Below are 26,190 nucleotides of genomic sequence, written 5' to 3'. Positions count from 1 at the left end.
CTCAGCGTCAATTATTAGCCAGGAAGGAAACTAGTTATATTTTGAGTATATGTTGTCTGCTTGTCTGTGGTGCGGTGCAAAGATATAACTCTGCCAAAATCAAATTAGAGGTAAAACACTTCCAGTTAGAGAACAAAGCCAACAGAAAAAAAGATGACCTTAAATCTTTGAACTTCTACAACAATTTAAGGTTGGAGCTTTGAAAAAAAAAACATAGCCAATCGAAGATTCGAAAAGAGTAATAAAGGCAAATCAACATTCAAAAATTTGACTTTGTTGAAAAAAATCTCAACTTTCGAATTTCAATGAAACAAATAGATGCCCTTTAAGCTCTTCGAATTTCTAGAACAATTTATGATTGGCATTTTTCTGATAACATCAAACCAACTTGAGAAAACTAGATGAATAGGTAAAATTGTCAATCCTCTGGAAAACTAAACTTTAAATTCCACTTTTGAAACTAGAAATTATTCTTTTTTTTTTTCGCGCCATTTCCACGTTCGTATTTGGAGTAAGCTATTTACGTCACTTTCAGCAGATGAATTTCTATTAAACTCAAAAAGTGCATATATACTTAAGTGCATTCATTTATGCAAGAATGTATCTGAATGCACATCTGTAGTTATTTTTAAGACTTCTGGAAAAAAATACAAAAAAAACAGCAAGACCTATATAAGAGTCTTCACTACGTTCATTACTCTTAATTAACCCGATTCGAAAAACTGTATCAATTGGTTTCAATTTCCACCCCCAGTTGATTCTTTTCGAAAACTCACTTCACAAATGTTTAAATTTAAATTCAAGAATCTAATCCGCAATAACAAGTGTCAGCGTGCACAACTGAATAGTTTGCTACAACAATTTTCACATGCAAATTGCCGCATGAACATTTTCTCCATTGATATTTTCACCAAATTGTAATTTCTCGAGGGGGTGGGAAACTGGAAAAAAAGCCCAGTTGGAATAACTTCTTTCAAAAATCTGAAAACTGAAATCCATTTTCGAACCTAGATGTCGATCGCGCAAAATCAAACTTGAGCCTGAAGAAATTATGAGACTTTTCCCAAAAATAGATAAACATAGCCAATTGACAATTGAACAAGAGTAAGGAAGGCAAGAAAGCAAAAATTCCACGATAATTTATGATTGACACTTTTTTGATTAAAATAAACCAACTTGAAAAACTGGATCAAAAGGCAAGTTTTTTTTAATCCGCTGGGAAATCTATATAATGAATTACACTTTGGAAACTGGCAGTCTTTCAAGTTTTTCTTGACCTTTACACTTTTGCTGTTCGTGAGTGGAGTTTGCTTAGTACCTTAAAAAGAAATCAGGTCAAACCACGAAAAATCAAAATTGAACGCGAACAAAAAACAAACAAAAAAAAAAAACAGAAAACATCACCAAGACTATATAATAGTACTCACTGCGTTCATCACTCTCAAGAAAACATGACGACCTGTACAAGAATGTTCACTGCGATGATGTTCAATGTTCAATGACAATTTTGAAAACCAAAAAACACTCTGAAATGTCTACTTCGTTCACTGAAACGTGAACACACGGCTCTTTTCCCGTTTCCCACCCCCGTAAAAATAGAAAAAATGTTCACCTGTTCACGCTGACACTTTTTGATGCAGTATGTAACAACAACAGTGGGAGGGGAACTGGAAAAAAGCCAGACATTCAATAGCAAGACTCAACTTCATTCAGTGCATGAAAGAACTGCAATTTCAAACGCATATTTTTGTGGCGAAAATCGAACAGCCTTGAGAAAATAAATTTGCAGCAGCTCATGTTCAATTATCAATCATAACAAAAAGATAAGATAGGGCATACATGGCAAAAAAACTATTTGTCATTTACAAGTTAGCTTCAGTTCATTTTCATATATTTCAAGTAGACAAACAAAACAACAGATACTTACTACATAGACACATACGTCAGTTACATTATAGCACGCAAAATGAGGTCTTTTTTTATGTAGCCCAAAAATTATCAGATATCAAATATTTTCAAAGTTGGCAAGCAGTTAAAATCAGAAAAGAACACTTGAATTTAGAGATGTGTAATTGCTAGTAATCCGAATTCAATTCAGTATTGATGACAATGATTAATGCTTTCTTTTCCAATAATCACCCGAAGTGAACTGTTCAACATAAACAACTTCAATCACCAGTTCTTAGTTGTTATTTCTATTCTCTCAGTTGCATTCATCCACTGTAAACATCATCCAATATTTGCACTTAAATAGTTCCATTTTGACCGATTGCTGTTTTCGTCTGCCTTAAACTTCACTTTGTAAAAGTTGCTCCCATGTTCTCTGATGGGTAGATAGCTTCTCCATCTTCTGTATTTTCTCTTTAAGCAGAGTTGACTTTTTACACGCTTTGGTATTTGTGTTAATTGTTTAGATGTGTTTTTTTTTCCTTTGAGAAATAACTGGTCACCAAGCGGCCGAAAAAAAAACAGAGCCAACAGACAGTTGGAAGAGTAAAAAATAGATGGCCTTAAAGCTCTTTAAATAACTAGAACAATTAATGATAGACACTGTTTTCATCAAATTAACCCAATTTGAGAAAACTGGATCAATAGTTATTCTTTTATATTTTACTGGGAAATCTGATAATTAATTTCCATTTTCAAAATTAGAAGTCGCTCACGTTTTTCGTGACCTTTACATTTTTTCTGTCCGACATTGTAGTTTGCATTCCTTTTAACAATGGAAATGCACTGCACTTAAAAAAAATTACATGTCAAACTGCAAAAACGTAAATTTTAGCCTGAACAAATTTTAAGACGTTTCCTGAAAAAATGCGAAACTAAATTCGAATATCGAAACTAGAAATTGTTCGTTTTTTGACCATTTGCTCTATCATAATTAGATAGCGTATTTCAGCAATGCAATGGTACAGTGCGTTATTTAACTTGACTTTTAAAAATATATATTTTTTCGTATTAGCCCCCTGACGTTGAAAACTAGTTGTTAAAAGGTGGCGTAAAATGTTTTAATAACTATGGTTAGCGTTATTTAACAAGTCAACCATGCGTGTGTCACTGTGTCTGTATGTTTAAGTCTAGTACATGTGTGTGTGTGTGCCTATCCCTTGAGAGAAGACATGCCGGCCTTCATGACTTCATCCACTAAGAGTAGATTGGAGGCTATCACAGTGGAGGAGTGAATGAGTTGTCTCTTCACACAATAGTTGTCCAGCACTCCCCCCTCCACCGGGTCCATACTAGCCCCACTCTTCAGATCCAACCCCACCCACTTACCACACCCACTCTAAACACACAACACCACAAACATATTCAATGCATTAAGGTCTATTCAAATCAAGATTTAGCTAAGAAAAAAACGTAATTGAATAATAGAAATAACAAAAACTCAACAAAAACAAAAACTGAAACGAATCGACAAAATGAGCAATACATTTCAGTTGAGCTAACAAAAACTCGGAGAAATCATAGAAAATCATCAATGTAATCAGCAAAACCTATGCAATGAAAACACAGCCAACTTACAGTTGGAAAAGAGTAATGAACGCAAGGAAACTGAAAAAAAACCGACTCATTTTTTGATTTCGGAGAAAAAATTAGATGGACTTAAAGCTCTTTGAATTTGAGAACAATTTATGGTGGACACTTTTTGTTAAAATTAACCCAACTTGAGAAAACTGAATCAATAGGTAAAATTGTCATTCCGCTGGAAATCTAAATATTAAATTCCTTTTCCGAAACTAGAAATTATTCTTAATTTTTCTCGCCATTTCCACGTTCGTACTTAGAGAGTGATATTTAGCTCGAACCTGTATATAGGTTGAACTCAAAAAGTGTTGCAAAATCGCTTTAAAATTGTGGGTTTTCAACGGTAAAGCAAAACTGTAATTGATGAAAAATGGCAAAAAGGCGTCTTAAATCTACAAAAAAAAGAATCAGCCTAAAAAAGAACATAGCCGACAGACATTTGGAAAATTGTCAATTAACGCAAGTACACAGAGAAGAACACTTGTTTTTTTAACACTCTCAACTTTCGAAGAAAAAATCAGATGGTATTCAAGCTTTTTGAATTACAGAACTCAAAGAGTGTTGCAAAATCGCTTTAAAATTATGGGTTTTCAACGGTAAAGCGAAACTGTAATTGATGAAAAATGGCAAAAAGGCGTCTTCAATCTGCGAAAAAAAAGGAGAATCAGCCTAAAAAAGAACATAGCCGACAGACATTTGGAAAATTGTCAATTAACGCAAGTACACAGAGAAGAACACTTGTTTTTTTAACACTCTCAACTTTCGAAGAAAAAATCAGATGGTATTCAAGCTTTTTGAATTACAGAACTCAAAGAGTGTTGCAAAATCGCTTTAAAATTATGGGTTTTCAACGGTAAAGCGAAACTGTAATTGATGAAAAATGGCAAAAAGGCGTCTTAAATCTACGAAAAAAAGGAGAATCAGCCTAAAAAAGAATATAGCCGACAGACATTTGGAAAATTGTCAATTAACGCAAGTACAAAAAGAAGAACACTTGTTTTTTTAACACTCTCAACTTTCGAAGACGAAATCAGATGGTATTCAAGCTTTTTGAATTACAGAACTCAAAAAATGTTGCAAAATCGCTTTAAAATCATGGGTTTTCAACGGTAAAGCAAAACTGTAATTGATGAAAAATGGCAAAAAGGCGTCTTAAATCTACGGAAAAAAAGAGAATCAGCCTAAAAAAGAACATAGCCGACAGACATTTGAAAAATTGTTAACTAACGCAAGTACAAAGAGAAGAACACTTGTTTTTTTAACACTCTCAACTTTCGAAGAAAAAATCAGATGGTATTCAAGCTTTTTGAATTACAGAACTCAAAGAGTGTTGCAAAATCGCTTTAAAATTATGGGTTTTCAACGGTAAAGCGAAACTGTAATTGATGAAAAATGGCAAAAAGGCGTCTTCAATCTGCGAAAAAAAAGGAGAATCAGCCTAAAAAAGAACATAGCCGACAGACATTTGGAAAATTGTCAATTAACGCAAGTACACAGAGAAGAACACTTGTTTTTTTAACACTCTCAACTTTCGAAGAAAAAATCAGATGGTATTCAAGCTTTTTGAATTACAGAACTCAAAGAGTGTTGCAAAATCGCTTTAAAATTATGGGTTTTCAACGGTAAAGCGAAACTGTAATTGATGAAAAATGGCAAAAAGGCGTCTTAAATCTACGAAAAAAAGGAGAATCAGCCTAAAAAAGAATATAGCCGACAGACATTTGGAAAATTGTCAATTAACGCAAGTACAAAAAGAAGAACACTTGTTTTTTTAACACTCTCAACTTTCGAAGACGAAATCAGATGGTATTCAAGCTTTTTGAATTACAGAACTCAAAAAATGTTGCAAAATCGCTTTAAAATCATGGGTTTTCAACGGTAAAGCAAAACTGTAATTGATGAAAAATGGCAAAAAGGCGTCTTAAATCTACGGAAAAAAAGAGAATCAGCCTAAAAAAGAACATAGCCGACAGACATTTGAAAAATTGTTAACTAACGCAAGTACAAAGAGAAGAACACTTGTTTTTTTAACACTCTCAAATTTCGAAGAAAAAATCAGATGGTATTCAAGCTTTTTGAATTACAGAACTCAAAAAGTTTTGCAAAAACGCTTTAAAATTATGGGTTTTCAAAGGTAAAGCAAAACTGTAATTCATGAAAAATGGCAAAAAGGCGTCTTAAATCTAGGAAAAAAAGGAGAATCAGCCTAAAAAACAATACAGCCGACAGACATTTGGAAAATTGTCAATTAACGCAAGTACACAGAGAAGAACACTTGTTTTTTTAACACTCTCAACTTTCGAAGAAGAACTCAGATGGTATTCTACCTTTTTGAATTACAGAACTCAAAGAGTGTTGCAAAATCGCTTTAAAATTTTGGGTTTTCAACGGTAAAGCAAAACTGTAATTGATAAAAAAAAATGGCAAAAAGGCATCTTAAATCAACGGAAAAAAGGAGACTCAGCCTAAAAAAGAACATAGCCGACAGACAGTTGGCAAATTGTCAACTAACGCAAGTACAAAGAGAAGAACACTTGTTTTTTAACACTCTCAACTTTCGAAGAAAAAATCAGATGGTATTCAAGCTTTTTGAATTACAGAACTCAAAGAGTGTTGCAAAATCGCTTTGAAATTATGGGTTTTCAACGGTAAAGCGAAACTGTAATTGATGAAAAATGGCAAAAAGGCGTCTTAAATCTACGAAAAAAAGGAGAATCAGCCTAAAAAAGAATATAGCCGACAGACATTTGGAAAATTGTCAATTAACGCAAGTACAAAAAGAAGAACACTTGTTTTTTTAAATCTCTCAACTTTCGAAGACGAAATCAGATGGTATTCAAGCTTTTTGAATTACAGAACTCAAAAAATGTTGCAAAATCGCTTTAAAATCATGGGTTTTCAACGGTAAAGCAAAACTGTAATTGATGAAAAATGGCAAAAAGGCGTCTTAAATCTACGGAAAAAAAAGAGAATCAGACTAAAAAAGAACATAGCCGACAGACATTTGAAAAATTGTTAACTAACGCAAGTACAAAGAGAAGAACACTTGTTTTTTTAAAACTCTCAAATTTCGAAGAAAAAATCAGATGGTATTCAAGCTTTTTGAATTACAGAACTCAAAAAGTTTTGCAAAATCGCTTTAAAATTATGGGTTTTCAAAGGTAAAGCAAAACTGTAATTCATGAAAAATGGCAAAAAGGCGTCTTAAATCTAGGAAAAAAAGGAGAATCAGCCTAAAAAAGAATACAGCCGACAGACATTTGGAAAATTGTCAATTAACGCAAGTACACAGAGAAGAACACTTGTTTTTTTAACACTCTCAACTTTCGAAGAAAAAATCAGATGGTATTCAAGCTTTTTGAATTACAGAACTCAAAAAGTGTTGCAAAATCGCTTTAAAATTATGGGTTTTCAACGGTAAAGCAAAACTGTAATTGATGAAAAACGGCAAAAAGGCGTCTTAAATCTACGAAAAAAAGGAGAATCAGCCTAAAAAAGAACATAGCCGACAGACATTTGGAAAATTGACAACTAATGCAAGTACACAGAGAAGAACACTTGTTTTTTAACACTCTCAACTTTCGAAGAAAAAATCAGATGGTACTCAAGCTTTTTGAATAACAGAACTAAAAAAGTGTTGCAAAATCGATTTAAAATTATGGGTTTTCAACGGTAAAGCAAAACTGTAATTGATGAAAAATGGCAAAAAGGCGTCTTAAATCTACGAAAAAAAGAAGAATCAGCCTAAAAAGAACATAGCCGATAGACTTTTGGAAAATTGTCAATTAACGCAAGTACAAAAAGAAGAACACTTGTTTTTTTTAACACTCAACTTTCGAAGAAAAAATCAGATGGTATTCAAGCTTTCTGAATTACAAGAACTATTTATGACTGACTACATTCATCAAATTAACCCATTTTGAGAAACATAGCCAGACTAAAAAAGAACATAGCCGACAGACATTTGAAAAATTGTTAACTAACGCAAGTACAAAAAGAACACTTGTTTTTTTAAAACTCTCAAATTTCGAAGAAGAACTCAGATGGTATTCAACCTTTTTGAATTACAGAACTCAAAGAGTGTTGCAAAATCGCTTTAAAATTTTGGGTTTTCAACGGTAAAGCAAAACTGTAATTGATAAAAAAAAATGGCAAAAAGGCATCTTAAAAAGGCAGCTTTCTGAATTACAAGAACTATTTATGACTGACTACATTCATCAAATTAACCCATTTTGAGAAACCTGGATCAATAGGTATTTTTTATTACTCTGAGAAATCTGATGATTAAAATCTATTTTCGAAATTAGAAGACGGTCATTTTTCGCGTCTTTTCCACCTTTGATGCTCGATAGAGGAGTTTACCTTCCTTTTGACAAGGGGAGAAAACTGACCTTAAACAGAAATCAGAAGAAAAAGTAAATTTGAGTTTGAACAAATTTCAAACTTTAACACGACCTAAGATCATAATATAATTATATCTATTTCAATTCCTAAAATGAACATTTTTAATCGATTTAGATTGCTTTAAAATCAATCCGAAACCATTTTTTGTCAGGCGGGTGAGCTCTGATTGTTAACATAATTTTTCCGCATGCGGTCCTTTGAGCATGAGTGATTCCCCCGCAATGACGTCCTCCCACTTTCGACCACAAATGAAGAGCATCGATAGAACAATTAATTTGAGTCTCAGTTAAAGCCCCTCAAAAGAATAGAGCAGAATTGAAGCAGTGAAGATACTGCAGACCCACCTGGTGACCAAATCAGTGGCTGCCTCTGATGAAGTATGCTTTTGTTGAAACCATTCATAAACATTGCAGGTGTCAATGGAAATAATCTCGAGGATTATCGCATATAACTGTCAATGGCCTACAGTTCAATTTGTTATACGAGGGTGTATAGCTCGTCGCAGCATAGACTTGTTGATGTTCATTTCTTTAGTAGCAATTTCATTGGTTTAACTACTGCCTCTCATAATCCTCCAATTTCACTTACAAGGGTGTATAGCTCGTCGCAGCATCGACTTGTTGATGTTCATTTCTTTAGTAGCAATTTCATTGGTTTAACTACTGCCTCTCATAATCCTCCAATTTCACTTACAAGGGTGTATAGCTCGTCGCAGCATCGACTTGTTGATGTTCATTTCTTTAGTAGCAATTTCATTGGTTTAACTACTGCCTCTCATAATCCTCCAATTTCACTTACAAGGGTGTATAGCTCGTCGCAGCATCGACTTGTTCATGTTCATTTCTTTAGTAGCAATTTCATTGGTTTAACTACTGCCTCTCATAATCCTCCAAGTTGGGAGCTCTAGCGTGTATTGTCATCCAGTCAAAAAACCCACATTTAAAACTGCTTGTGGCAAGCATTCTTGGCCATATCGCTCCTGAGTGAACTTCTTGAATTTAATGAGGTATCCCAATGAACCTTCTTCTGGCTTTCAGGCAATCATGCATTTTAAGCGAGTTGACCGAAACCAAATGAACAGCTTTCGTAGAAAAGCGAATAAATGCTATGACAAAAGTGTACTTTTTTCTTGTCCATCTTTGAAAGCTAAGGGTTCCCGCGAGACAAGGGATTGACTAACTCAACATGAAATTCTCAACCCTGTGATGAAGTGCTGTCAGAGTACACTCAGGGGTGAAAATTTGCCCTCCAAATGACTGCTCAAATGGTTTTTTTATGACGGTTCTAATTATTTTGAGAAAACTGGATCAGGTAACATTTTCATTTCGCTGGTTAAATCTGAAACTTAAACTCCATTTTTGAAATTAGAAGTCGATCACAACTTTTGTGACAATTAACTTTTCGCTGTTCGATAGCGGAGTTTGCCTTCATTTTAACAAGAAAATAAAAAAAACGAAAAAAATCATCGCGATCTATATAAAAATCTGAACAATATTCATTGACTCTCAAAAAAAACTATTCAAAAAAAAACAACACAATACTCACAAGCTCCTTTGTGCAAAAACAAACGAACAAAATGAACGAGCATATAGTTAAAATGAGTGAATTAGTTAACAAATGGTAATAAGAAGTGTAGATAACTAGTGTTGACCTTGTGCTGCTGTAGACTGTCGATTAGTGTGACGATGGACTCCTGCGCATCCAGTCCCGCATTCTGGGCCAGCACTTTGGGGATGATGAGGAGGGCGTCTGCGAATGCCTGAATGCCCAGTTTGGCACGCCCCTGCACCTCCGCCTAAACACACACACACAGCATGTAAACACCTCTAGAGGCCGCACAACATTAGCCAGACGGTAATGGCTAGAGATATGACTATAGAGCCACTACCGCTAGAACCCAGATACAAAACTACATACATATCTTTTTTTGTGCAAATTTCACATGATTGAAAAACGGATCTGGTCTCCGCTCCGCCAAAATTTCAAATTCTCCATTTTAATAGTTATATCATGTGTTATTACGGCTGAATGCGTTGTTGCGATGTAAGGTATGATCAACAGATGTCTTCAAAATAGTTAGTTTGTGTTCACCAAGCAAAATTTCATTGTATTATTACAATGTAAAAAGTGTTCCAAAACTGAAATTCAAATAAGAGGGGAAGTGGAAAAGAGCCCGGCTCCGAACTGGTTCTTACGAACGACAAATAAAAACACAGCCAACAGACAGTTGGAAAGACTCATAAACGCAAGAAAATAGAAAAAATATATACTGTTTTTTTAAAAAAAAACTTCAGCTTTGGAATTTCAAACTTTAAAAAATGGCCTTAAAGCTCTTTGAATTTCAAAAAAACTTTATGACTAGCAGTTTCTGATAAAATTAACCCAATTTGAGAAAACTGGATTATTAGGTAACTTTTTTTATTCCGCTGGGAAACCTGAAAATTAACTTCCACTTTCAAAATTAGAAGTCGATCATGTTTTTCGCGACCTTTTCAGTTTTGATGTTCGATAGTTGAGTTTACCTTCGTTTTAACAAAGAAAATAAAATGAACGTAAAAATAAGTCCAAAGTCAAGCCGTTAAAAAGTAAATCTGAGACTGAACAAATTTTAAGACTTCCTGAAAAAAAAAATACCCCAGACCTGTATAAGAGTCTTCTCTATGTTCATGACTACGTTCAATTATCAGAAAATATTATTGATAAGTTATTTGAAAGGTTGTTTCGATTGTCTGAAGCGGCGCCGATAGTTGCTGCTTTAGATGAATAATACATGTAAGCCAATGTTTATTACAATGCTCCAGTAGAATTAGCACAAGAAGGAACTCATTTAGCTGGCAAGGTTGGTAACTTAAAACACAGAGGTGAAGCTTCGCTTCGCAAACACTAGGGAGAATACGACAAAAAGCAGCTCTAGAAAGTGCAATAAGAAAAGTGCAATACGAAAAATAGGCTCGAATTTGTTAAAATTCTGCAAGGTCTAGGTTTCGATCTGCGACTTTCTGCTATCAAGAGATTTGGAGTCTCACGCACTCACCACTCAGCCCTCGCCGCTCAACCACGCGAGATATATTGGGTTAAAAAAATTTTGAAATCGAGTTTTTATTATTGTATTGATATTTAAAGCAATAGCTTTTTCCAGTTCATTTGAACAATGAGAACTGCATCAACTGTGTTAACTTAATACTATTCGAATGTCAAAGCACCAAAAAGCTGTAAAGTGCCCCAAAATTGTCACCAATATTTGCGACTTGGGTTAGAAAAAAAAGAAGGTTCGTAATAATACACTAAGCTGATGCTAGTGTAATTAAGGTGAAATAGGCCTGTATAATTTGAGACAATCAATCAGTCTATATTGACATTTCAAGCAATCGATGAATCGCCCCCTGCAAACACCGAGCACAATTCCGTAAAACAACAACTTAAGTGGTGTTCAGATTTTGATAGAAGCTTTGACAACATAACTTGCAAAAAGGTTCCCAATACAATTCAATAGATAACTCGCACCATTTTTTCTAATATTTGGAACTGCTTTTTGCAATTAAAATTGTTAAACCATGATCAATTATGATTTCTTTTAAATCTTCTTCAAAATTGTGCTTTGGATGTAGAAGCCGCTCTTTGTATCGACCGCAACCAGGACACACCCTTAGGACCAATAGAAGGGAGGGTGACGAAATGTGGAGAAGTGGTCAAAATGGATGTTTGTTGGATTGTGAAGAGAATATGCACATTGGGCTTTTTATTCTAATTGAACACGCTGTCTCTTTTTCCTAACCCTACCTGCGAATAATGACAAATAATATGTTTTTTCACATAATCCGATTGGTGAAAAAATGAACATGTTACACCATAAACTTGATGCTCGTTCCAGGTCGGTGGGGAAGAGGAAAGAGAGCCGACTCACTATGTTGATACAACTTGCTCTGAATCAATTAATGTGATCTTTCGTTCTTGCACACTTGAATCAAGGCAAAAAGAGTAAATTAGTTCGTTTGTTGATATAATAAGTATATCTGTGCAATGTGTTTGTGTGTATATATATGTACTTGCCTTGTACTGAAGCAGTTTCTGACTGGCGTACACTTCGAATGCACCTGCCCCTGGCAACACACAGTCATCCTGTATGGCATTCTTCACTGCACGCAGACCATCGTGCACTGCATCTTTGATCTACAATGAGGAGAGAAGAGAAGAATATGAACAACGCCAATACACAACACTACTTTATCATCCCAACAAGCCCAAAACAACCCACCAGTTTGAAGGTGAACACTAACGATAAACTAACTTCGAGAGATCGAGTCTCTCAACAAATAACAAGTCAGTGACAACTTCAAGCCAGGGCAACAGCGGGATGAACAAACCAACTGACAAGTTTCAACCCGATCATTTTCATGCGTTAGAGTATAGAAACATTTTTAAATGTTTCTTAAAAAAACGACCCCAAACAGTTGTTTAGAAAGAAATAATTTATGACAATTTTTGGATGCAAGCCATGTATTATAATGCGAAACAGTTGAAAATATGAAATTCTTTTCAACTTCACCTTCAAAATTTCAAAAGGAAGTTAGCCCCAGTGACCCCCCCCCCCCGCCACATTGAAAATTTCCACTTTCGAACGCTTGCTTTTTTATATTGTATGAAGAACAATAAGGTTCGAATTACTTAAAAACTTCGTTGAAAAGTTTTCGAAATTCGAATTGAAATATCGGGCAGTAACGTGGAAAAAGAGTCCACCAATTATATTGCTCTTTTAATTGTAACTTGTTTTGAGGCATAATTTAGCCCAATTACAGACACAGAGGCGAAGTGAAGCTTCAACCGACCTGCGCTACAAGAACTCATTTCACACACATTCAGCGTTTTCCATTTGACAAATTCGGTGATACAAAATCATTTTGAATTTGAAGCTAACAGAAAGTTGGAAAACTGTAAATCAAGTCCAAAAACGGAAAAAAATATTGATAATTCAGTGAGGCGACAATTGCTCACAAGCAACAATGGGTGGCATTTGGAAAAGCGACGACTAGCCGCAGAGCATTTAAGCATAAAAAATATCACCATCATTCTTTCTTCATTTAGACACCTCTTTTACAGAAGAATTAGTTGTCACATAGAGTTTCTTGTTGAGTAGTTTCGTAGGCTCTTTCTCGTATTCTGTTGGATGGCGTTGTTTCGAATTATTGATTTATTGATTTAATGCCTTGCTACATTGCACTTCATCGTACATTAATATTCAGCAAATGCTCGAGCCAGTTAGAAACATCACAGCTCTTGAAAACTAATTAGAAATAATTCGACGTCCAGCAGCCAAACAGCCTAGCCTTATTGGCTGTGGGATTTTATTTGGAATAGTCACATATTGTTGCCATGACTTTATTTTCTTGCAACTCGAAAAATGTTCATAGCGTTAAAGCTCTTTATATTTGAAAAAAAGCGTGAAAAAAAAAGAACTTGAAATTAAATTTCTAGAAATTTGCAAGAAAATTGAACGCCTTCGGAAAAAATTTGAAGCCAAAGCTAACTGGTAAGGAACTTCTACACGATAGAGTTTCTGCAGTGTACACTGAATAAAATACTTATGCAACCTCAAACAGTCTTTCTCTCAGAAACCTTGTGATCACAAAATATTACATTTTTGGTGAAAACCCCGATTCGTTTGAAACAGCAAAAATTTGCCATCTGACAGATCTTGAGCCCCTCACTTCACGTCAGAGAAACAAAATTCGTAAGATTTCGATCGGTTTACTGGGTGACATAGACATAAAAACATCATCATAAAAATATTGCTCAAGTTTCTCTCAACATAAAAATGGTCGAAGAAACTGAAAGCATACAGTCTAGTAAAATTGAGATATGCTCACATTTTAGCGGAAAAAAAGTTAGATCGAAAGTACAGGCGCCTTTAAACTTCACACGGAGCATTAATTTTGTAAGAAAGGAGTCCAACATTCACAAAATCATTTGAGCGGAAAGTGCCGATAAAGAATAGACTGACAGACGTTAGTCTATAATGGCCGAAAAATGTGAGCTTGCAAAAAAGACGTTCCGACTAGAATCGAACTCGTTTGATTTTCCATTAGATACGAAATGCAATGCGGAATGTGGCGACCACGCCTATTCCATGTAATATAGTACACGCTCCCCTGTTTTTTTGTCACACTCTCTTTTAGAGCTTCCAGCTGTAGGGAAGGGGATGGATTGGAGTGATGTGAGGTGACGTGTAGTGGGTGAGTGATTGAGTGAGTGTACCTGTGTGAGTGTGTGTCTGTTGGGTCCCTTGATGAGGAGGGTGACACTCTGGGGGTTCTTGCACTTCTCCACAAATGTGAACTTGTCCTCCCCCAACACACTCTCGTACGCCAGTCCACAATGACCTATCAACACATACACACACATGATACATACACGACATGACATGCACTAGAGGTAACAGATAACTAGAGATAAAGAAAAATGACCCATCTAGAATACCGCAACAAGGGGTCAAAAAATGGGGGGGGGTCTTGTCTCATGCGCGATGGACCGACTGCTCAAAAAGCAAAAATTCTCAACAAATCAACGCCGTTCAAACTGTCCAAAAAAACTGACTGAACTTATCACTTGCTTCGAATTTACCAATACTGAATTCTGATTGGTTGACAAAACCTTCGCACTTTCTGTCCTTCGCGCACGAGGGATTCCTCACTGCAATTAAATGACAACTTTTCTTCTGAGGCGTCCCTTATGATGGACAGACCCGAATGTTGGAAAGATATTTTCGGCCTATCACAATTTAGTATTCAAAAAAACTCAAATAAACCAGGAAAATGTCAATCCAGGCCGATTAAAAGATAAACAGGTACATGAATTTTAAGATATTGCGAAATCAAGGTAAATATTGCGAAATCGAAGTCTGTATTCGAAACAAAAATGAGAAATAAAACAAAAACTTATTGTATATCTGCACGAATTGTTCAGCAAAACTTTGCTGTGCTGCTATAATTCAGTTTGTTAATAATTACGGACATTGTGCAAAAGTCATTTAGCCAAAAGGAGCGCCTAACGGTTCTGACTGGTTAACAATTTGCCATAATTCGGTCCCTCCATCATGAGAAATAACAAGCCCCCTTATCCATTTCTTTCATATGTTTCCGTCGTTTTCGGCCTGTTTATTGAAGTAATTTTTAAAGTTTTGAAATAAGGTCTTCATGAGGTTTTAAGAACCCGCCCCTCGTCCCTCGATATAATCCTACATCTGCGCCCCCCCCCCCCTCTCTCTCTCTCTCTCTCGTCTCACCTAGTACTTGAGGGGTGAGGTCGTCGAAACTGTTCACGGCCTCTCCCCCACACGCCAGACTGATCCTCTCCATATTCCTCCTCTTGGCCCGCCTCAGTCCAATGATGTTCTCTCTGGCCAGGGCGTCCAGCGAGAGGGGGTCGATGCCCTTCTGGTTGATGAGCAGGAAGCCCTTCTTCGGGTCATCCCCACACACTTCCTTCTTCAGCGCAATCACCTGCACCAAACCATACCAAACATCCAGTCAAACAAACAACCAAAGCAGCCGCCATGTTGGCCACAGCAACAGCAAAGCAACTGTTTGAAACCAAAATACAATGCAGAAGCATCGATCGGAGATGGACGAGAAAAAGAAGAAAACAAGAATAACTCATCCAAGAGTATACATACAACAAAATACTGAAGACAGGAAATCCTTGGAAAAGCTTGATTACCAAATGAGCTAATCTACCCTTGAAATTTACTAAAAAACTTTACCATGCTTATGGTCAGAGGGCGGATCTAGGTTTTCTCGAAGGGGAGGGGATTTTCAAAATCCACTTTTTTTTAGGTCGACCAAATTGATTTTATGAGCTCTCCCATATCACTATAGCCCCATTTTTACCAAATTTTCCGAGCCGCAGTCAACTTTTGAAAAAAAAAAGCGTTTCAAGGCACTTTTTGGAAAATTTAGACCTAAAAAATTGCGTTCTTCTCGACGCGCGCTCCCCCCTTTAGGGTCAGTCAGTCATAAAAGGATATCTCAAAATAGTTCAAAGTGGGCCCTTTGAGTCGAATCCCTGCGGGGGGCGTCCGAAGATCCAACCCCTCTATCAACTACGGGGATCCAACCCCTCTATCGGAACGAGAGTCAAGCTTGTAACCACAAGACGATCGTAACTCATAAGGAATTTTCAAGTCAAGCTTATAGTTTCAAAAATGGACCTATAAAAATCAGAAGAAAAATTTATAACAAAATCTGCTTCCCACCCCACATTTCATACTTTCAATTTTTACAGTTGTCTTACCTGTTATAATGACTGCATCCGTGATTTTACGATGTAAGGCGTAAAAAAATAATAAGTTCAGAATTCAAATTTTCATTGCATAACAAAGTTAAGTTTTTTCAAAATTAAAATTCAAATAAGAGGGATGGAAAAGAGCCACGAAATCAATTGACATTTACGAAATTGCAAAAACGTTCAATTTTTGAACCGAAATTTAGCTTGATTAGCTTTAAATAAATCCGGCTCTTTTTTACTCCGCTCAACTTTCAACTTATCGTTTCCAGAGTTGTCACTGACATTTTGATTCCTTGGTACCTTTTTAGTTTGCTTGATCTTTAATACTTGTAATTTTACCGTTTGACTTTTATTTTATTTTAACGACGTTTTGACTGTCTTCTGAAATCAACTGACTTCGGTTCTTGATGGCTTTGTGAGAGAGCTACCTTCTACTGCTTTAGCTTCAACGAAAAATAATTCGCTTTTACACTGAATTCAATTCATAATTATCATTTTCAAAACCCCCTTTTTTAAACTTCTTGTTTGTAATAAATGTTAGGGAAAATCAACCGATTTCAAATATCACTCTTCTTTTTTTTCAATTTCGGACTGCTTCAATCTTCACTTGTCTGTCTGCAAACCTGACGACCATTTCATTATTCTAATTACGACTGTTATTTCTCGTAGCATTTTGATATCCAGCTCTGGAAAAATATATGAAACAAGAAGATACAACATAATCAAATAAAATTCCATTGGTGAATTCCATTTGGTGAGGTTGAAGCCTCCGACTGACAAAACTTTCTGAGTTCAACATGATAGTCGCGGCTTCTTCTATTCTGGATAATATCCCAAAAAGGTCGTCCATATAAATATTGCGTTCCACTAGTTTGAGAGAACGCGGATAATTGTTGAAGCTGTCTATTTCACATCTTTGCAAAGCATAGGAGGCCATACAAGGTGAGTCTGAGGTCCCAAAAATGTGACTTGTATACTGATGACCTGTATGCAAAAATGTGACTTGTACACTTGAATACCGACTATCAAAGCAACAGAATTATTAGTAAAAGTCGGGAAGGAACATGTCTGAGATGCCGATATGCTCGGCAGAGCTTGTTCATTTTGCCGATGTTCACTGGAGACATGTTGGGATTAGGTTCAGAAACCAAATAGACTAAGTTGGTATAATTCGCCGTAGAACCAAAAGGTCGAAATTTGACTGCAAGATTCTAAGAGAGAGTAATTTCACGATTGAAATGATAACCGCCAACAGATATTGTTCATAAGTTGTTCATTTCAAGACCTAAGTCTGACCCCGCGGATTTGAGATCACGCTTTGGCAACAACCATTATCAAGATATGCATATGTGTGTATCAATTTATTTCCAATCGACAATTCAATTGAAACAAAGGGGAACCTGGCCTTTTCCGAAACATGAGCGACGAGTGAAGCTGTGTTTCTGATGTTAAAGTGTGTGCCATTGTTATCAGGAAGAAGTTTAAGATGTTTCAATTTGCAATCTCTGCAGCTGAAATCTGAGTTGCAATCCTTCAAGGTTCGTTGAAGGACAAAAGTTCAATTAGGAATTTTCCTGATTTTAAGCAACTGGAGACGATGTATATTGGCTCCTTTCGAAGCCACGCATGATTTGGTTATCGTTTTGAATAGTACCAGAATTGTCATTTGACGAGTATGATGATCCATACTTGCCAAAATTTCTACTCGCAGAAATTCTATTAATTTGAAGCAGACTTTCGTGCTGTGACAACTCCATACAAGCATTAGCGTAATTACGGAACCAGTTGACTAAATCAACCAGGAGATGGTTGATTTAAAGAAACTTCAATAGTGTGGCGATGCCAATCCAAGCGAACACGATTTGGTAGTTTAGCTAGACTCAAATTTAGATTTGTCGTAGAATGAATATCATGTTCGAAACCCAATTGGGCAAATGTATTAGGTTCTTCTACTGAAGGGGATCGAAACTGATTGAGTTTACAAGAAATGAGTTAATAATCCGTAGCGGATTACCAAAGCGCTCCTTGCGACGTTGTAAGGCCGAGACGTATGTGTCGCCGTTGCAACCATACCCATTTTCAAGTATATAGGCTTCGTTGAGAGCAAACAGATTTGCATCCGGGTTCAGCGTGTTTTGCAGATTAAGAAAATTAGAAGAATTGTGTTTATCAATCGCCAGCGCATGCGAACTTAGGCGATGGCTATCGAAACTTTGAGATCCTGAGAGCTGATTGTTTGGTGAAGTAACTGTTGATGCAGATGATTGCGAACTTTCATTCGTAATAAAATCAATAGCAGTGGCAATGTTGGCGGCAGCAGCTGTGCTACCCTGTAGTTGTATAGTAGGCTGATGGCTGGTGTTTTGTTTACTAGTTCACTGGTACTTCTTAAACAAGAGAAACTTTTTCTAATAATCAAAATATGTGCATAAACTCAGTTAGACTGTTCGTTCAATTTATCGGCATTCAGTGAATCAACAGATTCTTATTTATTTTTGGTCTCGGCCAGCTCATCTATTGAGTCTTGTTTCTTCGGTGCAATTTTCAAAAAACAACTTTATACGGTGTTAATTTCATCATTGTATAAAGTTTTTACTGAAACTAATTATTGTGTCTCATCGTTATTAACAAAAGTGCTTTCATCAATTTTGATTAAACTATTTGAACCTCCCAAAGAGGATCTTTTAGAGTTATTGCGAGACATTTGTAGCCAATTAATCTTGAATTCCAGAACACAGGGATTGACGCCTATTATCCTACTACCTTTTTATACCTAGCAAAATATTTGGGAATACGATTTTGAAAAAGCTGTCTAAATTTTATATAAACCACCAACTAAAACAACTTAAACCCGCTGGCTTCCAATTTTAAATCAAGATCCAAAAAACCGACCGAAAAAATAACTTCCCGTTTTACCAACTCGAAAAAAACTGACCATTTGCCTAAAAAATCTATTCCAACTGGCCAAAAATTCAGCGGCTCGTGCTCGCCCACGGGGAGCAAAAAACAAATACAGGCAGCAACCACTTGACAATGAGGGTTGGAAGAAAAACTGAGGGGTACAGTGAGTTTGAACGGGTCCCTCCAGAAATTTTCCCGCTCACCCACAGAAAATTAACAGACAAAATAAGGATTGAACGAAAAGAAGGGGTTCAAGCAAACTAAAAAAGATCACTACACACCAACACTTCGCTGGGGGAGGGGGGTTCTCACGTAATTGGAACAGCTCCCCCAATCCACGTAATCTGAAATTTTTCTAGTTATATGAAATCAAGCCAAATTTAGGTAAAACAGAATTTTTTCAGACATCTGTGGGAAACGCGAAAGTGAACAATTAAGGGAGTCTTTGAAAATTAATGGAATAATTTCAAGTTTCAGTCGCAGATGAAAGCACTTTCATGTCGAAATCTCAATTGTTCATTAAAATTTGATGTTCATGGTTAGGGAGAGGCAAATTAAATGAACAGATGTCGGAAGCCAAAAGCGTCATATCTTTGAATAAACCAGTAGAGTTCCAGAGATTTGGGCGCCAATTAAGCGAATGACCATCCCAAATCTGGAACTGCAAGCCGCCGTTCAACGAGCTCAATTAGCTCAAATCGTTCGTGATGAATCTGACTATAAAACTCCTTAGGTTAAATTTTGGTCGGATAGTACAACAGTCTTGTATTGGCTAAAAACGCCTGAGCTGCGTCTCGCAAAACTTCTTGATTTTTAACACTGCTCTGCTTCAAAATGTCCCTTTCCTCCTATTGGCTTTCAGGTCCATATTCCTTGAGTCAGCAACAAATTGCTTGGCCACAGCAAGGTCGTCTATGTTTCAATTCTTTTCAATTTCCAATGATTCCCTTAATGGCAGAGCCATCTTCAAAACAAGGCATTATCGATGTTTAACGCTTCAGCAACTGGCAAAGATTAATTAGAGCAACAGCTTACTGATTTCTCTTTGTTGACATCCTAAAGAAACGTCGATGTTCTTTAGAAATGACGATCTGCACTAAAGCTTATCTCTACATAATTAAAAGCTCTCAACTACAGGATTTTGACCAGGAACTGTTATGGCTCAGTCCATTTCTACACAATTCTCATGTCATTCGATCAAGAGGTCGGCTAAGCAACTCTACAATTTTGTCTACTGTTCGTTATCCTATCATTTGGAGTGGATTCAACCATATTGTGCAACTTCTCATAAAGTTCGTTCACACATCTAATTCTCATGTCGGCAGAGAACAGATTTCGAGTCTTCTCTTAGAGTACTACTGGAAACTTTGATCTAGCGCTACTGTTAAGCATACTGTGCGACAATGTTTGCCGTGTCGACGCATGGTACAGGAAATAAACTGACCTCTGATGTCAGATCTTCCAGAAAAACGTCTGCCAACAGAAAACCATTTTCCCTTTATGACGACAGGAATTGCCTTATCGTTGGAGCCGTTTACCTTGAGCTCGCAATTGATTTCTGAGCTGAGTGTTTTACATTGCATTCGATGCTCGGTTAGGCGCCGGGTAAGACTCAATAAATTGGTTTCTGATAATGGAACGTCATTTGTCAGTGCAAACAAAGTTCTACAATCTTGCATTGTGAATTTAGTAAACATCAAAGATTTAAAAAACAATCTTCAAGCCTCCGACATTAACATAGACCGGAAAACTAATCTATCCGCGGCACCACATTTCGGTGGTAGCTGGAACGTTCCGTTCAGATATTCAAGCTTTCTCTGTACAAAGTTATCGGATCCCAGACGCTTAATGACGAATCACTCCACACGTTTATCTGCGGAATAGAAGCTTCCACGAACTCCAGGACCTCTAACTAACGTTCCTTCAGATTTAGAAGATCCCCTACCACAATTAATTTTCTACTAGGTAGACTATCAACCAACTTTTCCCCTGGACTGCTCTTAGATTCAGAAGTGACAATTTCATAGTCTTGACGTACTGCTAAAAATTTATCACAGCAATTGTGGAATAGATTCCTCAAGAGTGCTTACCGCAAAAACAACTAGGAACTATAGGGAATCGCAGGTCTCCGAACCTTCTTGTCAATGATTTAGTGTGGGTACTTAAAGACTTCACTCCTCGCGGCTTATGACCTCTTGCAAAAGTCATGGAAATATACAAAGGCACTAATAACAATGTGTGTTCAGTTATGCTACAGCTGCCTAATGATAAATGAAAATTAGCAAAATTTTTCTTAAAAGTTTTTATGCAATCACAGAAATTAATTAGAAGGCCACCCTTTCGATACCCGAGTTTATAATAACTGACAACACGATCAATGTTACCCCTCCAACTGTTGATTTTGTATTACCCTTTCGATCATCATTCCTTACTTGGATATTTTCAATCTGCTATTACCTTACAGCATGAACAAAGTGAACAATTAAGGGAGTCTTTGAAAATTAATGGAATAATTTCAAGTTCTGTCGAATTTGACATTTTTGAATCGCAGATGAAAGCACTTTCATGTCGAAATCTCAATTGTTCATTAAAATTTGATGTTCATGGTTAGGGAGAGGCAAATTAAATGAACAGATGTCGGAAGCCAAAAGCGTCATATCTTTGAATAAACCAGTAGAGTTCCAGAGATTTGGGCGCCAATTAAGCGAATGACCATCCCAAATCTGGAACTGCAAGCCGCCGTTCAACGAGCTCAATTAGCTCAAAACGTTCGTGATGAATCTGACTATAAAACTCCTTAGGTTAAATTTTGGTCGGATAGTACAACAGTCTTGTATTGGCTAAAAACGCCTGAGCTGCGTCTCGCAAAACTTCTTGATTTTTAACACTGCTCTGCTTCAAAATGTCCCTTTCCTCCTATTGGCTTTCAGGTCCATATTCCTTGAGTCAGCAACAAATTGCTTGGCCACAGCAAGGTCGTCTATGTTTCAATTCTTTTCAATTTCCAATGATTCCCTTAATGGCAGAGCCATCTTCAAAACAAGGCATTATCGATGTTTAACGCTTCAGCAACTGGCAAAGATTAATTAGAGCAACAGCTTACTGATTTCTCTTTGTTGACATCCTAAAGAAACGTCGATGTTCTTTAGAAATGACGATCTGCACTAAAGCTTATCTCTACATAATTAAAAGCTCTCAACTACAGGATTTTGACCAGGAACTGTTATGGCTCAGTCCATTTCTACACAATTCTCATGTCATTCGATCAAGAGGTCGGCTAAGCAACTCTACAATTTTGTCTACTGTTCGTTATCCTATCATTTGGAGTGGATTCAACCATATTGTGCAACTTCTCATAAAGTTCGTTCACACATCTAATTCTCATGTCGGCAGAGAACAGATTTCGAGTCTTCTCTTAGAGTACTACTGGAAACTTTCATCTAGAGCTACTGTTAAGCATACTGTGCGACAATGTTTGCCGTGTCGACGCATGGTACAGGAAATAAACTGACCTCTGATGTCAGATCTTCCAGAAAAACGTCTGCCAACAGAAAAACATTTTCCCTTTATGACGACAGGAATTGCCTTATCGTTGGAGCCGTTTACCTTGAGCTCGCAATTGATTTCTCAGCTGAGTGTTTTACATTGCATTCGATGCTCGGTTAGGCGCCAGGTAAGACTCAATAAATTGGTTTCTGATAATGGAACGTCATTTGTCAGTGCAAACAAAGTTCTACAATCTTGCATTGTGAATTTAGTAAACATCAAAGATTTAAAAAACAATCTTCAAGCCTCCGACATTAACATAGACCGGAAAACTAATCTATCCGCGGCACCACATTTCGGTGGTAGCTGGAAGGTTCCGTTCAGATATTCAAGCTTTCTCTGTACAAAGTTATCGGATCCCAGACGCTTAATGACGAATCACTCCACGCGTTTATCTGCGGAATAGAAGCTTCCACGAACTCCAGGACCTCTAACTAACGTTCCTTCAGATTTAAAAGATCCACTACCACAATTAATTTTCTACTAGGTAGACTATCAACCAACTTTTCCCCTGGACTGCTCTTAGATTCAGAAGTGACAATTTCAAAGTCTTGACGTCTTGCTCAAAATTTATCACAGCAATTCTGGAATAGATTCCTCAAGAGTGCTTACCGCAAAAACAACTAGGAACTAGAGGGAATCGCAGGTCTCCGAACCTTCTTGTCAATGATTTAGTGTGTGTACTTAAAGACTTCACTCCTCGCGGCTTAAGACCTCTTGCAAAAGTCATGGAAATATACAAAGGCACTAATAACAATGTGTGTTCAGTTCTGCTACAGCTGCCTAATGATAAAATGAAAATTAGCAAAATTTTTCTTAAAAGTTTTTATGCAATCACAGAAATTAATTAGAAGGCCACCCTTTCGATACCCGAGTTTATAATAACTGACAACACGATCAATGTTACCCCTCCAACTGTTGATTTTGTATTACCCTTTCGATCATCATTCCTTACTTGGATATTTTCAATCTGCTATTACCTTACAGCATGAACAAAGACCTATCATATACTTTGTTTTACCCTACAAAATTATCGTATTTTGATTTGCTTTATCATGCAAATGGGGGCGAATAATGTCACCGATATTTTGATTCTTTTACTTTTTATTTTGCTTGACCTTTGTTACTTGTAATTTTACCGTTTGACTTTTATTTTAATCACGTTTTGACGGCAAGAGTCAATGGTTTTGACAACTTCGGTTCTTGATGGCTTGTGAGAGAATTACTTTCTTCTGCTTTAACTTCAAAGCTAAATAATTCGCTTTTACACTGAATTCAATTCACAGAGCGCGTCTTCTTTTTCATTTTGGGACTTCTTCAACCCTCACTTGTCGGTCTGCAAAGCCGACGACCATTCCATAGTTCTAATTTTGACTGTTTCTTCTCATAGCACTTAGATTGATAAGCAACTCTGGAAATATATAGGAAGCAAGAAGATACAACGGAATCGTATACAAAACAAAGAAAGAAGGATACCAAAAAAAGATGAATACACAAAGGAGATATGATTAATCCAACTATGATAATCAAGTAAATATGATCTATTTACAAGGGAACTTCACAAGTGTAAGCCAACACGAGCACTAAATTTCGATCACTTTCTTTGAAGTTCAGAAAAACAGTTGTAAGGCCCCTTCCGACATCAGGTCGCTCTAACGCCAAACAAATGCATCAATACGGCAATAATGGAGCTGTAGTTTAGTAATGATTGAAAGCAGTATTCAAACCCTCCTCTATCAAACGATTTTAGAATTTTCTATGTTGTGGTATTTTGCATCCCCCATGGCAGAGATATGCACACTTTAAAAGAAATCTAGATTTTGGGCGTGCTACTTCGGCCTGCATTTGAATCAACTTGAAATAGTACTCAACATGCTAGCAGCAGCACAACTCACTCACTCACCTGCTTCACGCGGTGGTCAATCACACTCCTCTCTGCGGCCACCAGCTTCTCCCTTTCCTCCGCCGATTTGTAGAAGAAGGACGAGTTCACCTCCGTCTTCTCATACTCAAGCGACACATTGCACGTCAGAATGGCACAGTCCTCTGCCTTCTTCGGCATGTTCGGGTGTCTGGCTCCGTGGTCCATGACGATGCCACGCACCAGCTGAGTGTCCACATCTAACTTATGCATCATCTCCATGATCTCTATCATGTGCAGATCCAGCGGCTTGCCCTCCACTTTGATGGCCAGCACAGCGTCCACTATCTTCTCCGTCAGCAGATCGGCCATCACTGGGTGCACTTTAGTTCTCAGAGATGTCCTGGCCACATTGCACAGTGTCTCTCTGTCTATCTTCCCACTCAGACACTTCATGTCTTCCAGAAGAGTCAGTGCCTTCTCCTTGGCCAGAGTGAATCCCTCGGTCAACAGTCTAGGATGCAGTCCCTCGGAAACGTACAGCTCTGCTTGCTTGATCAGCTCTCCGATGATCAACACATTAGAGGTTGTCCCGTCGCCTGTCACGTCGTCTTGAGCGGTGGCTACTCTTGCAACAAGCGATGCAGTAGGGTGTTGGATTTGCATTTCGTGCAGCAGAACATTTCCATCCTTGGTGATCTTAATGTCTCCTGCTCCCGAAACCAACATCTTCATTGTTCCTTTCGGCCCCAAATTAGTCCTCAACACATCTTGCAAACCTCTCGCAGCATTTATGTTCACCGAGAGCGCTTGAGCAGCACGAGCAATCTCCGCTTTGGGATTCAACACTTTGATAGCAGACATCTGGCAAAACTGAAAAATCACTCATATATCTCGAATCCTTTCGCCATTCAGGCCTTTTCAACCAAGAAGCCATGTTTTGTTAGCCGTTTACAATTACTTTTTTCTATTTCATCTTGTTCGCCAATAGTAGATAGAAGAAGTCATGCGCACTCTCAGTTCAAAACCTCGTTTTAAATTTTTCTTTAAATATTAAGTTAATTTATGAATTTAGTTCAAGAAAGCTAGTTCTGTTCCAACAGAGATCAGAGTTACTAGCAATTAACGCACCATCGGTGCTTGGCAATTTTTCGACAACTCATGAAAAACCGCATATATTGGAAACAACATCTGCAAACTTTTAGTGTACTCTGACAGCACCCAATTACAGCGTTGGTAATTTTTTAAATTCCCATTTTAAAAGCGTCATGTCGAAAACTTAATGGTTCTCTGGAGAAATTTGGAGTCCAGATTTGCAACCACTGAGAGTCCCTGAGAGCACCCTACTATAGGGTTAGGAATTCAAAAGTTTCCCAAAAAAAAATAAAAAACGTCTTAACTCGGAAACTAAAAAGATTTGAGCATTCAGATGAGGAGGCAAGATATGAGACGCTTGGGTGTACGCTAACAATAAGGTTGTATCTTCACCAAGCAAGTAGTTTCAAATTTTTAGAATTTCTTTGTAGATAAGTTTTTTGAGAAAATTTGAAAAAATCAAAAAACTTCACATCTCGGAAATTAAAAGCATTTGAACAGTCGCGTTTAGCAGTCGCATGTGGCAAGGTTTGCAACTCTTTAGAGTACCCTGACAACAGCAAACTATAGTTCAC

At 37.1% G+C, this 26,190-nt stretch overlaps 2 protein-coding genes across 3 annotated transcripts in view; both read right to left on the bottom strand.

Annotated features, from left to right (window-relative positions):
- The window catches only part of LOC134855521 (uncharacterized), a 93,399-nt gene that overhangs the window by 38,725 nt on the left and 28,484 nt on the right, over nucleotides 1-26,190 (bottom strand). The window lies entirely within an intron of this gene.
- Nucleotides 1,779-25,396, bottom strand: LOC134855181 (T-complex protein 1 subunit zeta-like). 2 transcript variants are annotated; one of them, XM_063871611.1, is made up of 7 exons: nucleotides 24,563-25,396; nucleotides 15,212-15,428; nucleotides 14,185-14,309; nucleotides 11,983-12,102; nucleotides 9,584-9,727; nucleotides 3,045-3,286; nucleotides 1,779-2,361 (listed from the first exon to the last, which is right to left on the bottom strand). In XM_063871611.1, the coding sequence occupies exons 1-6, from the start codon at nucleotides 25,382-25,384 to the stop codon at nucleotides 3,101-3,103; spliced, it is 1,614 nt and encodes a 537-aa protein (XP_063727681.1). In that variant the 5' UTR covers nucleotides 25,385-25,396; the 3' UTR covers nucleotides 1,779-2,361; nucleotides 3,045-3,100. The 2 variants fall into 2 exon arrangements, with proteins under 2 accessions (XP_063727681.1, XP_063727682.1); XM_063871612.1 differs by having other exon boundaries at nucleotides 1,779-2,350.

Source organism: Symsagittifera roscoffensis, chromosome 10 (genome assembly GCF_963678635.1).
Source record: "Symsagittifera roscoffensis chromosome 10, txSymRosc1.1, whole genome shotgun sequence".
NCBI lineage: Eukaryota > Metazoa > Xenacoelomorpha > Acoela > Convolutidae > Symsagittifera > Symsagittifera roscoffensis.
Note: the sequence above shows the minus strand (reverse complement) of the source record. Positions and strands in the feature narration are given on the sequence as shown.